The sequence below is a fragment of the Pelmatolapia mariae genome, linkage group LG6 (assembly GCF_036321145.2).
Source record: "Pelmatolapia mariae isolate MD_Pm_ZW linkage group LG6, Pm_UMD_F_2, whole genome shotgun sequence".
In the NCBI taxonomy this organism is placed as follows: Eukaryota; Metazoa; Chordata; class Actinopteri; order Cichliformes; family Cichlidae; genus Pelmatolapia; species Pelmatolapia mariae.
The window spans coordinates 2,554,677-2,570,960 of NC_086232.1; the positions used below are offsets into that span (position 1 = coordinate 2,554,677).

The 16,284-nt window shown below is 38.4% G+C and overlaps 1 protein-coding gene across 1 annotated transcript; it reads right to left on the reverse strand.

The window, feature by feature from the left end:
- Positions 1-4,244: 4,244 nt before the first annotated feature.
- Positions 4,245-9,207, reverse strand: hand2 (heart and neural crest derivatives expressed 2). The gene is made up of 2 exons (XM_063475056.1): positions 8,593-9,207; positions 4,245-4,367 (listed from the first exon to the last, which is right to left on the reverse strand). Exons 1-2 carry the CDS (start codon positions 9,205-9,207, stop codon positions 4,245-4,247), a joined length of 738 nt encoding a protein of 245 aa, XP_063331126.1.
- Positions 9,208-16,284: the final 7,077 nt, after the last annotated feature.

Below are 16,284 nucleotides of genomic sequence, written 5' to 3' on the forward strand. Positions count from 1 at the left end.
TGAACATAATGCACACGGGACAAGAGACTATCAAACTAAGACAGGAAACATAACAAACTCAGAGACTCAGGCTCGAGACACACAAACTGGAAACAGGAACAAAGTAACAGAACACAAAGACATGACTAAAAGAGGACACAAAACCTTAAACAACAACTAGGAGACAGAGCACAAAGAAAGAGAGACACGGAGACATGACAGGAACAAAAGATGAAGGTAATTAGAAATCGCTAACTGAGAACATAGAAAAAACAAATAGACCACACACTATGAACCTGATATGGAACTGTAAGCTAGAGTCAGACCAGAGGTAAGACAAACATGGAGAGTGAGTGACATGAGAGGGGACTAAAACTGTTACAAAACCAATGACTAAGAATATAAATAACAAAACTCGGAAGCAGAAATAAGAATGACATTAAACTATGAAGGCTAAATGTCAGAGCTAGAGCCTAAAGGATTTCAAGCTGAAAATATAAATCCAAAGTCACTAAAGTCAGAATACATAGCCTAAAAACCTAGGATCCTAACAGGTAGCTGTAGCTCATGCTTGGTGAATAAACTGAATTTTATACTCAAAATATTTCATTTGGTTTGGGTGAGAAACTGCTTTCAGGGAGCAGGACACATGGCACCAGTTCACTTTTTTTTTTATTATTCACTTGCAATGAAATGACAGTAAATGGCCAGACAGTTAGGAAAATTAGAATTTTTGGTCCAGGCTGATGTAACCATCTCAGAATAGCAGATCTTACAAAAGGGTGTAATGTCTACTAATGAGGACAGATGCACTGTAGAATATGACACACTGAGGAAGTGGACATAATAAAAATGAAAATGAAAATTCCCAAACCACGCCAAGTCATAATCGGTGCCAAAAATGTTTCATTTCCCATCCGTCCTTCATTGCATTTTTTTCATTGCTGTAATTATTTATCCGAAATATTTTTCAAGGGCCTTGGCATATGTTAAGAAGTATCTGCCCAGCAATGATTGAAATGTGACTGACCACATGTTTTGGAAGGTCTGGATAGGTCCCTTAATAAATGAACTCATCATTTAAAAATGCACTTTGTATTTAATCTGGTTATGTTTGTCAAATATAAACATTTGTTCAAATAAACATGTATTTGTGACAAATATGCAACAAAATAAGAAATTAGGAAGGTGACAAACACTTTGTCACAGCACTGTACCAATGCATGGTGTCAAAGATTAAATGGCAGAAATGTCTTTTGTTTTTTGATTCCTTTGTTGTTTTTCAAATACTTGTGCACTTAAACTGAAAAACAAAACAAACAAAAAACAATCCACATCAAGCTGGAGGTATGATGAAAATGTGCCAAACCCAAACTTATTGTGTTTTATCTCTTATAGCTGTGCCCAGGTCATTGTAGGGTCATTTCTGTCTGATGCTCACTAATTACGCTCTTTGCATTCTCCTGTTTTCACCCAAGGCCAGACTCAGGCCATTAGAGTTTGTATTAGTTTTCGTCAGGACCAGAAAAATCCTCTTTTTTTATGGCTGTCCCTATACACATACTAACCAGCATACCAGATAAAGTCTTGTCAGTAGATGGCTAACTGACAGCTCTATCAGATCAAAATGTGAAGATTAGGAACCGTGTCATATGGCATCATGTCTTTTAGCTGCTAACGTGGCAGTTATCTGTAAGTGGATTTGGTTTGATCCCTGACTCCCCTAGTCGACGTGCCAAATATCCTCCGGCATGATACCCCGACTAGTAAGCACTTAAAGCATAGAAGAACGTGCTTGTGTGAATGGGTGAATGTGCATAAAGTGCTTGGAGTGCTCCTGGACAGTAGAAAAGCGCTATATAGGAATCAGTCCATTTACCATTCAAGTTGATAAATGGACCAAGTTTTCTTGAAAGTGTCTTTTTCCGAACAGCTTCCATAGTACTTCTTGTAATAATCCACCTGGGGCTTTATGTTACTTCTTGTTCATTAAAGGTCAGCGTGTGGTAGATGCAGTCTCCTTCCATTAGCAGAGCAAGGGTAAAAATTCCAAAATATAAATCAAACTGTCTTGTATGAAAACTGAATGATTTCTTTATGATCAGAACAACAATAAATGCCAGCAGAAGAATGATGAAGAATGATGCTCAGTTTCACATGACTCTCCACCTGTCAGGAAGTTCATCGACCTCCGTAGTACTGCGATTGTTCAGCAGCAAAAGGAAAACGTTTTTCTGGCTTTCATGATTAACAAGCATTTCAGCCTATTGTTTGTTAAAGCATTTCTAGCAGCAGCATTTTATTATGCAGAGCGTGAGAAGCTAAAAAACTGATTAAAGCCCCCGCCTTAGCTTTAAATGAAATGTTGCATTTTAAAAAATGAATGTTCTGTTCTTCACAATTTCCCACTACTGGCTGATCAAAAAATCATAGTTTGTCACAGCAGGCTGAAACCACAGCAACAAATTAATCAGCTGTCCAGTGAAATATGACAGTCATGCAATTAAAACAACATGGGAGCTAAAATTGTTCTCTTTGGAGGCTAATTTTGACATAACTTTACTAAACAGTCTTGTTAGTGGGATTAAACAACGTTCACTCCTGGCCATGAACATGCTCTTAGCTTTAATTGCTTCTCCATTTCTCAGCGCAACAAGTTTGCTGGCTCATAATGATCCTTATTATAGAGTAGTTATTTATCCAGAAATTCGAAATAGATAACTATCACTTGATATTTTTCTTCCTATCTTTTTCTTTTCTGTGTTTGTTCCTTTTTTGTAAAAAGTAAAAATGTGAGGATGCAATTGTTGTTTTCACTACCCTATGTTTTTCTGGCTTGACAGTCACCATCTAACCCAGACATAAGTTGTTTTTTATTATTTGCTCCAAGAACATTTTTCAAATGTCAAAACATGGGTACTCTTAACAGCATGGGGTCAAGGGTTATGATTACTTAGCCCCCACAGGATTTAACCTTCTGGCCTGATGAAGAGCACTAAAACTTGAAACCAACTGCAGTGTAAATGTATTTTGTAAATAAAAGGGGCATTTACCCAAATGTCTTGCTTTTAAACTAAGAAAATGAAAATAATAGTAACGCTACTAAGCTCAGAGTGAGAAAAGGCAAAACACAAGTTTCCATAGTCATGTCACCTTTAAACCATTGACAAAGCTAGTTTTGAAATTTAATAATAACATTTATTATATGAGAGAATATTTCTTGTTTTTGCCTTTGAATAAACCTGTTGACATATTATTAAATTAGCAACACTGAATTTCCAATTTTGCTTTTAGTGTTACTTTCCTTAAAACCTTTGTGCAGAAGAATGCAGTCTGACCAACTGAGAGTCAACAATCAACCCAGTTACCAGGTGGTGGTTTATTCAAATCGTGACACTGTTTTCATGACACATAAAGCATTACTTAGCTCCCGAGACATTTTGACACCACAACGTGGACACGTCGTCATCTGCCGTGACGACATTACATTTACAACAATAAACTGTAAGAGAAAGACGGAGAAACAGAAGAGATCTTCACATACACCTTGTCCTGTAACCACAGATACTCTGTAATATCAGACACAATGGCTGTTTGTATCCTTCCAGAGGTCACATTGCACATAAATATTTTTACTTAAATAAAGCAAACACCTCAAGACCCTGTGTGTGAATCTGTGTATGTGTTTGTAATTATGTGTAATTCTGTGTGTGGGAGTCGTGCACTCCTGGACAAAAAAATTTGCCAACAATCCAGAAGTGGTATGATCTGGTAGAACAGAACTCAGCGGTCTGCGCAGATGGACCACTGGTTTATTCCACCACACCGAGTCCAACAGATGACCTTTCACTGATATCAAACATGACCCTGACAAAGCAGGTTTTTTTGTGGTTCATTTGGGGATCTTAAGTTGGAATATAAAGTGGAGTTTTGCTGATTAATGGTAGCTGTTTGGTGTGTGTGTGTGTGTGTGTGTGTGTGTGTGTGTGTGTGTGTGTGTGTGTGTGTGTGTGTGTGTGTGTGTTAATCCTAAATTACAGCAAACTGTCATTGCCTTCGCGTCACACCTGAACAGAGCCTCACGCTGCGTCCCTGTATAGCTTCTGTTTGTGTGGGAAGCCTCGACAACCTTAGGAAGCCAGGACGACTCCCGTTACAGTTCGTCTGAACGCTCTCTCCTACTCGCAGTTCTCTTCGACGACCGAGCTTGAGAAGGGAAGGAGTGCTGTCAACCTGCGACAGGGAGACATTGAGGCAGAGACGGACTACTGTTTCAGTTCCAGAGCCCAGACATGCTGAGGCCATCCCGTCCGACCCTTACTTTTCTTATCGCCCGCTGACGAGGAGGACGACGAGGAGTTGGAGGACGAAGTCTTCGAGATCTCCACCTGTAAAAACATGAAATTTATCCTTATTATTTTATTTATTGATACATCTGCTCTTTCTTTCGATGCGCAATACTTCAGACTACTACTGCAATACCGAACGCACCTAAATTTTATTGATGTCTTGAATGTCTTAAATTGTAGGTAGCCTGTCACTGTGTAAAATAATGACAACTATGAGAAATAACCCAGCTACTGTGTACCACGCCGGGACAGTGTATTAACGAATAGGTGGAATAGCCACTGTTAACATGAATAAAAATAATTAAAATAAAATAAAATAAATACATTTAAATAAGAATTCATATTTATTTTTTATTTTTGTTTTTTCCAACTAAGCTTGCGTTTTCAAAAACCCCAAACGCTGCTCGTTATGACGTATTAGGCCTGATCAAAATAAGTTGTATATATATATCTATATATATATATATATACAGAGTACAACAGCAATATAGTAAATAGAAGAGCAGTTAGAAGTATAGACTTTGCTATGTTGGTAAAAAAAAAAAAAAAAAAACAACCTTTGCGCAAATGCAGGCATAAATTGGCGAACAACAAAGAGAAACTTTCGTTTCGAGGTTTCGTTCATCCCTTACCCAGGCCTTAGGGTCGTGTTGTCTGTTTTTCTTTAACAACAACGACAATAATAATAATAATAATAATAATAATAATAATAATAATAATAATAATAATAATAATAATAGACCTCCTTTACAGGCCAAATGAGATAATCATTTTTTAATGAATGAACGACGTCTATGTAATTGCCTTACTGTACATGTCAGGGGAAAAAAATCCAGTGAGAATCATAAATTGACTCTATCTGTAGCAATGAGCGCTGACGACTCCTCAGTCCGGCTTAATGTTTTCCCTCTTACATCAAACTCCATAAAAACGCGACAACGCTTGCTTTGAGCAAAGACAGCCTGCTCTAATTCTGCAGCGGTAAACCACTCTGCAGCTTTAGTACATACATAATCCACCAACCTCGATCCATCCTACACAAGAGGGGAAAAGAAACAAAGTAACTAGTTCTGAAGTCGAGTGATTACCTGAAGCCGTGGCGTTCAGACCTTCTTGAACGTTCGGGCTTTAAAACGCCACGCAGAGAATATAAAATACAAGACCAAGAGGACAGGCCACCTGCAACCCCCCCCCCCCCCCCCCCCCCCCGAACTGAAATAGGGGAAGTGATTTTATTCTTCAAGCAGAGTGAAAAATTTTAATATGCAACTATGACAATGAAATTTGCTTTTATTTGTTGTGATGCTAAAAAAAATTTTATATTAGATAAGTAAAGAAAAAGAGAAACAGCAAAACTTACGCTAACAAAACATCAGAATTTGTGTTCAGCTCTGAGTTTAGGGGGAATCTGGTTAGACAAAGAAGTACACTTATTGGCAAATATTGCGTTTGTTTACGAAATATTTTGTTTACGATCTCTCTCTCTCTCTCTCTCTCTTTGTGTGTGTGTGTGTGTGTGTGTGTGTGTGTGTGTGTGTGTGTGTGTGTGTGTGTGTGTGTGTGTGTGTGTGTGTGAATCATACAATTACCTAATACGTGAAAGCAAAAGCCTGAAAAAAGTTAATCCAGCATCCAGGAATGTTATTGTTAACAGACTATATGCTTGAAACTAGCGAAACACAAACTGAACTGAAAAAAAAAACCTTCTGTGAACTGCTTTATATCCAGATCTTAATTCCCTATTTTACGCACTGCGATGTAAACTTACAAAACAACAACAACAAAACTGAGTTTATTTCCTTAAGACCGGCCACTCACCCCTCCCCCTTATTTGCAAGCTTAGAGGTCTGTCCTCTTAAGGACGCTTTAAATTGTCTCCTGGGTTACCCACTTTATTATTAATGGAAGACCAGGCTGAGGAACAGAAGCACCATTATGTTAGTTCACTGATGTAACATAGTGATGCTTCTTCTTATTAATTATTTTGCGGATTTTTTAAAACTAATTAATGGATTCTGTTGACACGTAGGATATAATTTTATTCTCTGTTGGGCTGTGAAATGTGCATTCAGCCCAAGCCAGGAGTCTCATGAGAGAGCTGACATGAGTTATGAAGTGGACTACATTCTCTTTTTGAAATATGAGGGGAAAAAAGAAAGGTCTCTGGCTTCAATTATGCCCCACACTTCCTATAGACAATAGACAGGAAATTATTATTCTCCTCCAGTCTCTTCTGTGGTATTGTTTGTCTGCTGAACAAACAATACCACACATGGCCATCATCCACACTCATCTTCTCTGCAGGACAAAGCTCAGTGGTCACTCTAAGAAAGGCAACTTGTTGTGCTGATAATATTTATTCTGACATAAATAAGCATTATAAACAAAATGCAGAAGCATGAATCGGTGACATAAGCTATGACAATATAAATATAAATACGATGGCCTCCGTTTGATATTACTGTGTTTTAAATTGCCAGATAAATGCTAGTGTGTGTGTGGGCCAACTGAATGCAAAGGCACGTAAAAATCAGTTGAAATGGGTTTAAAACTGTTGGATGGGCCAAACAAATAAATAGCAAACAACTACACAGCCCTCTAAAGCTGGACCATGGCTTACATCTGGGCAGCGCAGCCAGAGCTAAAAGTACCAAAAGTGACCAAAAGTACATAACGTTACTGGCTGTAAGGATGATAGTCTTCCAGGCATAATAGTGGTTGGTCTGTATGGCAGCACCTGGCCCTCCTGGCTCCACACCGTCTGAGAATGGCAACCAGTTTTCTGTAGACTTATTTCATGTATTTGTACTCTATCACAGTTTTGTGTACAATCTTTTTGTATGTTTAGGATGATATATGTTTTTGCTTGAGTGATCAATGCAAAAGAAGTCATGTGGCTATTACAAAAATATGCAAACACACTTCAATTTTACTATTTGCTCTCAGTTTATTGGCTTTTTCAGCAGCCCATCTCCAAATAAATGTTGCTCTCTGATTACCCCCCATTTGTGTACTGTGTAATTCTAGCACACCATAAGCCTGTGCTGCTGTTTCCCCTTTCCCCTACCACAGTAGATTTTGGCTTGGTCTCTGCTTGCTCCCCACCCCACTCACTCATCACAGCACTGTAGAGACTGTTGTGGATGTCTAAATGTCTACACACTTATACAGTAGTATAAGCATCACGCCTACGCGGATAAGGGATGCGTCTTAATGCTGGAATTTAAATTCAACCTTTATTTTAAATTAAGTGCATTAATATACACCGAGCTGATAACTGCTCTATCTATCCTCTGCTTGCCCGCCAGTCCATTAGTTTTCATTCAATATGCAAACTATTCGCGGCTTGTTGGTGAATCTCGGTCAAATTGCAGCAGACAATTGCTTAAAACTTTATTTACGGTGCCACTACTGTTGTTGTTAACTGAATTTATCACTATTATTGTAGAGAACATTAAATTTAATAGCCGTAAAATATATTAACTATGCGCTGATGCCGCTATGCTGCTGTGGAAAAAACATATGGGCACTCGTGCAAAAGCAAAAAGTACAATTTTAAATGTGTCGATTTTACGTCACATCATGTAAAACCAACCCGCAGTTAGATACGAAAAGATGTCCCGGATTCTATAAATTCCAGACTATTCGGAAGTTAATTTTACACAATTTTTATTTATGTGGAAAGTAAACGGCGTGCGTCAGTGTTTTAAAAGAACTATGAACCTTCAGTAAATCCCACGATGCACAAAATTAATGTTTATTGTCTCCTGTCAGACGCTGCCTACCAACAACATGTTTAAATGTTTCCTTCAATGATGCATCTTTGTCAAATAAATCGATATGAAATAATTCAGTGTTAGGAGTCAATCAAATTTGTGAATTTAGGTAATTTGTTGAGTCGAGTAAAAATAAACTCATTTAATTCGTCTTAAATATAAGGTCACCATTGGAAATGATTTATCCATTTGGTTTGTAAAACAGAGTGTCTTACTTTGCCAGATATATAGTACAGAATTCTAAACCTGTAATTGCCTGTAATTATAATCCTTGGCGATTTTAAACTGTTGTTACTTTTCTTCGAAAATAACTCTAAATTCATCCTGCCCACTCGAGCGTTAGAACCTTCCTTTAATAATTCCTTTACTAATGAACCAGCTAACCAGAGACAATACTATATGTGTAGTGTTTGCGTTAAGTGATTATTATAATGAATACCTTTTAACCTCATTTTCACAACAAATAGTGGCCGTAGAGCACATCTTACCGCCTCTCTTTTCCGCCGCTCTTCCCGAGCCTCCGTCTTTTTTAGCTCGGCCTTGAAAGCCTGAGTGTCTCCGTGTTGTTCGTCCTTGTCTAGGATGTCCATTAAGTAAGAGATGTAGCTGGTGGCCAAGCGCAGCGTCTTGATCTTGGACAGCTTGGTGTCGGCCGGGACGTTAGGGATACATTCCCTCAGCTCCGCAAAAGCTGAGTTAATGCTCTGGGTCCGCCGCCTTTCCTTGCGATTGGCCGTTGGTCTTCGCTTCACGGTCCGAGGATGAGTGTGGTGATGATGGTGCATACCGACGGTGGTTCCGTTCATCGAGATGGTGCCGGGTCCTGGAACTAATCCTCCAGGGCCATAGTAGTGGTGATGGTGTGGGTCCAGTCCGACGGTTGACCCACTGCCGCTGTTGCCATGGTACTCCGGGCTGTAGCCGGGCGCAAGGCTATACTCTGTAGGTGACATATCCGCGTGACTTATCAACCAGCTTGTGAAGTATGGTGGAGCACCGGTGTCTTCGTGACACCGACCGGCCGCCGCCGCATGCAGCGAATAGTGGTGGCTGTCGTGGTGGTGCATGACCGGGTGGTGAGGGAAGCCCGAGACAAGACTCATAGTGACACACAAAAATACGCACTCGGGCACGCGTGAGCGCCCCCCCACCCCGCGCGCTCACACACACACACACACACACACACACACACACACACACACACACACACACACACACACACACACAGCGCGCGCGAACAAGTCCTTGTCGGATGCTGCAGCAGCAATCGCACCTTCGTTAGTCAGCAGCGCTCAGAGTAGATGTCTGCATCCTCAGTTGATTCCCCGCCGTCGAAGCCAATCGCTTCCGACCATAAGGGTCGGTATTCCGTGCGACAGTACACTGGACCCGTCCTAGCGACCTGTCATGAGGCCTCTCGGTTGTGTTGAAACGACTCCTCCTAAGACATTTTCCTCATTTATCTTCTCTTTAAAAAGTCACAGCAGAACTTTTTAGGTCTCTTCTTTTACTGGCCACTCAGTGCGTATTCCTCTTCTTCACCCCCCACCCCACCCTGCACGCCATTTAATCTTTCTCGAGACAGTTGTCAGCTGTCAGGCTCAGGGCAGTCTGGCAATGCAGGACTGGTCTGTTCAGGCACAGGGTCACAAGTGGCTAGTTGATACTGAACTATTCTAAAGCCAGCTTGTCGGTGAGAGAGAGGGAGAGAGGGGTTCATTCACCACGTCATCTTCACTACCGGGGAGGAGAAACTGATTTCACTGCCTCAGTCAACCAATGGCGAGCCTCCGCCCCTTGCTCTGGCCCCGTCTGCAGGCTCTGTTTACTTCACTTTTATGTCAGTGGGTCTGCTAAGTAGATATGCTGGCATACACAGATGCGCGCGCGCGGTTTACGTTCACGCATGCAGAAACCACTCCAAAGTCAAGAATACAGCAATGCTGATCCAGTTCTTGTTTCTATTATTAAGAGTAAGGCTACAATATGCAGACGAGATAGTCCAAACTCTATAGACCATATATGCATTTTGATTCAGTATTTAGACTGTTAATGTATTTTAAAACGTATTTAAGGGAAAATATCAGCAGTGACAGCACGCTAAAATTCTCTGCTGCTGACATTAGATTAAGAGGCCTCTACTATTCTTTAATATGTTTTTTGGGTGTTTAAGAGACTAGCTTCATAGGTCCTGTTTATAAAAATAATAATAATAATTTTGAACATGATTGGTGTTCATGTTCATACTAGTTCGAATTCAATTAGGCAGCATATTATAGTGAACCTAGACGAGTTAAAAGTACCTTTCACCCCCTTTGAATTCAAATTTATTCCAACAATCAGCAAGCATTCGGGAGTACCTGCTTATAGCCTATATTTCTGACAGTTCTCATTTGAGTTGTGTATTCGCAGTTTTATTACGATGTAGCGCATGATTCGGCTAACGAAGCAGCGGTCCGCATATCTACATATGCATATAAATCTAAACACTATAGTTTTATGTAGGTTTTATTCAGGTCTGTATTTATTAAAGCAGGAAACATTGCACCCACATTTTGGTTGCAAGTGTTTAAAAAATTTCAGTCCTCACTGCTTACTGAAAATGTATTTATTTATATATTTATTTCTTTATTACGCAAATAACCGGGTTTTTTTTCGTATATGAATAAAACGTTAAAGCGATATAGTTAAATCTAAACACACTGAAATGCATTTAAGTCTATATTTTTTCAGATCTATAATTAAAGAAATTCATTTCGTTTACTGAACCACTGAAGGTCTCAATATTATTATTATTATTATTAATTAATTAATTAATTAACAGTAATCTCTTAATGTATCTCTCATTGTCAATAAACAGCCGGTAAAATATCAGGTCGAGGTGACTGTGACTGGACCCAAAGACGCTGCATTTTCCAAAGAATACAAGTGGAAAGATCAATAAAAAACAAAGTCCCTCTTTTTTGGTTATGAGTTGGGATCTAAGAGGTCTACATCTTTATTAATTCTCTTTATTATGCCAGCGAAGTTCCGAGTCATCAATGACTCGGAACTTCGCTGCCATTCATCAGTCATTTAAAGGAAACGTTATATACAACATCTGAATATGTACACGCAATTTACCGCTATTTTTTAAATAGTTATTTATTTATTTATTTATTTACTTTAGCTGAAGAGAGACAGTGGGGGTGGGGGCTTTGTGTGTGTGTTCAGTACTCAAGGCTGTGGAAATGCGTGAAATAAACACCTGAAATAAAATGAACTGGTTAACTGGGTGGGGCTACTGTCAAATGATTAACTTAAAATACTTGGAAAATCTTGCTGGCAATATAAATTTGGAAGCAACTTCAGATAATTGTAAGATTGTAACTTTAAGATCTCTAATAACATTTTCAAGACCTGCAACATCTCACTCAATGACTATGATGCAGACACATACACATCATTGAAATCCATTGACTTCATGCGTGTTTGCCTGAATGCTTAAAAGTTAACCTCCACTAGACCACTACTTACTTAGTTGAAGTAAGGTCGTTGTTAATGATTTCTGGCGCTGTAAAAGTGAAATGGTTTGGGGTCCCAGCAACACAGTAAGAAAATAGCAGCGGCACTGGGCAGCAACATGTTGCAGTGAAGGTCCTTTCCTTCTTTGTGACCATAAAGTAAACAGACACAAGAAGGAAAAGAACTGTGCATATCTAATATGCATATAACACACTAACACACATAATGCAAGAGAACTCTTCTTTTTTTGACAGTCGCGATTCGATACTGTTGCTCAGGTTCATTTCATGAGTGTGAACAATGACTGTGAAATTAGGAGTTGCCCATGCTTGCTTCCTGGCAACCTCATAAAATGGAAAACGCTGAGTTGTAACAATTACTTTCCTTATTTAACCCAAACTATGACCTTTCATAAATGTAACCAAGCAGTTTAACCAATGAGCCTGAGAAAACTAAATTGAGAATAACATAAAAATGATGACACATTTAAAGAGTTTTTAATAACAGAATTCCTAAAAACATAGCTATTACTCCATTGATATGACTTTCATGGAGGTAATTCCATCTATATGACACTTTAAGGGCAAGGTTGTAGTTTATTTCAACGTTCAGTAAGTTTTGCTTATCAGTTTAGCGTTTTATATTTTTTGTTAGTTTCTTTGTAAAGCCAGTCATTTACAGTCTAGCATAATTTTTCATTTCCCCAACTCTTTACAACAGCGTTGGAGAGAAAGCTATACAGGATAAAAATGATGTGTTCTGGTGGCAGAGAGGAGGTTTTAGAGGCTAAACAGGAATCAGTGTTGGGGCTATAAGACTGGACAACTTGGGAAACACTGTAACATGTTTGCTGTAGTCTATCCTGTCAGCAGCGTAGCAACAGGTGTGCCATTTGGTATATGAAATGGAGTGTTACAATGTTTCCAGTCTTACTGTGCAAATGAGTTGAAAGTGTTGAAAGATTTAATCGTTTGATTCTGACTATATGAAACTATTGTTAATGGTAACAAAAGTGTAATTTTATGAAAAGATACTTCAAACTAATGTCTGCTTCAGAGTATGAAGCCAATGGTTGTATCTCTGCTAGACTGTGCAGAAGACAGAGTTAAGGAGAAAATGGGGGTTGCAGAATGTGCAGAGGAATTCTCTGTGAGGAAGGCATATGATTTATATTTGTTTAAGTGCTGAATGGGGCTGATTCTATGTGTGTGCGTGTGTGCGTGTGTGTGTGCATGTGCATCGTCCTGCTCTGTGTAATCCATCTATGTGAATGGGAGCTGTTGCAGTAATTTAGATCAGTTTGTCTCCTGATAATGATACATAATTAGACTGTAGGTCAGTCGGTCAGACTCCTGATCTCTCCCTCTCTATACATCCTTCTCTCTCTCTCTCTTTCACACACAGACACATGCAACCATGCACACATGCACACATCTATCCCCCTATATGCCCTCTTCTCTGATCTTAGTCATTCCTCCTTTGTATAAATAAATCTGACAGAGTAGCAGGGTTATGTGTCTGTGTGTGAAAGAAAGAGAGCGAGGTGGAGGCAGGGAGGGGGAAGGGGCAGAGAGAGAGAGAGAGGAAGACGGAGAGAGAGTAAAGCTATGTGTGTGTGTCAGGCTGCATGATGATGTGCAGGTACATTCCAGAGCAGCGGAAGTTTCTTTTCAGAGTAAAGTGTTGTTGTTACCTGGGCTCACACCTACATGCAGTTCTGTAGGTAACTGCGTGCTGAGCTCTGCACAGATGAATATAATGTTGTGGTACAACAACATTAATTCCCATTTAAAATTAATAGGACAAAAATGCAAATTTTACTCACACAACTGCTAATGAAAATAAAGACATCTTTATTTAATCAAGATATATTTAGGTGCATATTTTAGACATGATTTTCTAAAATCTTAGCTGTGTAACAATACATTTTCAAATTATTGTTAATATGATTAAAACTGGCTTAAAGCTTTAACTTGACAGACTGACCAAAAATACTGTATTGGTAAGTCTTTTTTTTTTTTTTTTTTTAGCTACAGTTAACTTTTTAGCATCTCTGTAATTAGACAATCAACCAAAGGCCTTTTTATGGAGACATGGAGACTATTTCTTAATTCTTCAGTGGTCTGATGATTTAAAGTATTTACATTTGAAACCCAAAACATCCATCCAAATTCACTCTCAATGCCAGTGAAACAGATCATCCTTAAGGTGCAACAAATAAACAAGTTCACGAGAGAACATTCAACCAAACAAGGATTACGCTTTTTAAGAGGTAGACACACTGTTGAAGTGGACCACAAAGAGAAGACTTCACACAGAAAATCATCCCCATATTGTCAGTGCCATAGAGAACAAAGAGATGGTTAATCTAAAGGATTACAGGTTTTGTAAAACTGCTCAGGTTGAAACTGTGAAAAGGACATGTGATATGAAAACAGAGCAGGGGCAGTCATATGAGAAAACAGCAAAAAACATCATGATACACTTATTACATACACTCACATGGTCAATAAATAAATAAATAAATAAATAACAGGGTCTTGTTTGATAAGTAGCCAGAGATGCAAATCACCACATCAATAGATTGATAATAATCACTAACATATGTGCAACATTTGTCTCCCTGTATCTTTAAAAATAAAAAGGTGGTTAGTCTTTGAGGCACCTGCTTCATATCCTACTTTCTTTTTTTAAAGAACTGCTTTTACAGCTCTCTTGTGGATCAGCTGTGTTGATAAATATCATCCTCAATGTCCCAGCTCTGGGACTAGCATCGACTACCTCATCTCAGACTTAAAATCCAAAAGACACCGAGCCATTGAACTTGTGATGAGCATACTTTAGATCCAAGCATGAGCTTTTTGTAGATTTGTTGCTGAAACATAATCAGAAAGTAATTTAAAAACAATACAAAAAGTTACAAAGGAAGTGTAAAAGAGTTGGTCTGGTGTGGGATTTAGGTGACAGGGACTAGTAGCCCCTGCCTCATAAGAAGGACTTTGCTATATAATTTCACAGCCTACCACCAGACTGTGTTGAAGCCATGTATTGCTTTTATACAAACTATTATGCAATAAATACAAATTATTACCTTTAATTTTTTTAAAAAGTATTTAAAACCACATTTAAAAATGTGTTGTTGTAGCCACTTTATCAAATATTCATTTTTTTACTGTCATGCTTACTGTCACTACTAGTTCTTTTACACTAACTGGCTCAAAATTTAGACTTACAAATATTAGCATTAATATTAACATTAGCACAAATAAAACTGTATATATTATATTACATATAGATACTTTGGCAGAACACTCACCTGCTTGGTAAACTGAAGCATTTTTTTCAGCTTGCATAGTAATATTGTGGATGAAAGTATTTTAACCCTTACTAAATAATATCTTCAGTCAGCTCTTTAAACAAACCAAACTGCTGGTGAATACACATTTACCACCCTACTACCCTACCTGCCTTCTGGTAAGCTATTGATATACTAAAACAACTATTTTAAACATCATATCAACTTTATGGTAGACATCCAAATATATAAGTAAGTATAAGTATAAGTAAAGTATAAATTAACATATACGCAATATTTATTTACCTGTTACAAAGTTGCATAAATGTTAGTAGAAACTTGGAAAGATCTATCTAATGTTCTATAAACCAATTAATTAACATTATTAAGTACTAAAGTCTACTTACCATTTCAAACCAGTTATTACAAAGTGTTACCAAATATTATCTTATGCTGTTTTAGAAAAAAATTATTTTAAATACCAGCTACTTGCTATTGAAGACTGGTCATGCACTAATGCTGCATTTTAGTCACAAGCTTCAAGTAATCCCATGTGCTTCATTTATTACTCTTGCTATAGAGGAATACTGCTCCAACAGTTAGAAAGTCTGAAATCACCACCGCTAGAAAACAGCTACAATTAAGAGAAAAATCCAAACAGTGCCATGATTAATGGATCACATCAGCTGTCTGTGTGCAGGTAATTAGGTGGTCATTAAGAAGTAGTCCAAGCTAAGCTTTCAGTTTTCATAAGTTGGTCTGTTCCCACATTTTACTGAGCACACAAGCACACTCAAACACACACACACTCAAACACACACACACACACACACACACACACACACACACACACACACACTCGCGCGCGCACACACAAACTCATACACTGTATGTTTTATCATATTTTCCTAAACTCAAATAATCAGTCACATAGTTTGTACACGTGTGTGTGTGTGTGTGTGTGTGTGTGTGTGTGTGTGTGTGTGTGTGTGTGTGTGTGTGTGTGTGTGTGTGTGTGTGTGGGGGTGGTTTTATATTGTTGACAAACAGGGGCCTCAGTGTGTTGGTAATCCTATCTTTCAGTTCTGGGTCAGCGCTAATCCAAATACACATTTAAGTGTTTTTATTTAAAATTACAAAGGAGCTCTGTAAGCCAGATTTTTCTTGATTTGATACAATATTCTTATTAAACATTGGCTAATCCAATCATGCAAGTACATGTAAACATTTACTGTTATAGCTGTCAGAGTACTGCATTTATGCAGGTGGAAACCATAACATGAGATAAACCAGGTGCAATGGATGGATTGATTAACAGAACTAACTATAAGATATAAGACAAGATTTATTGGAAAATTTCATTGGACTAGGCACCAAAAAC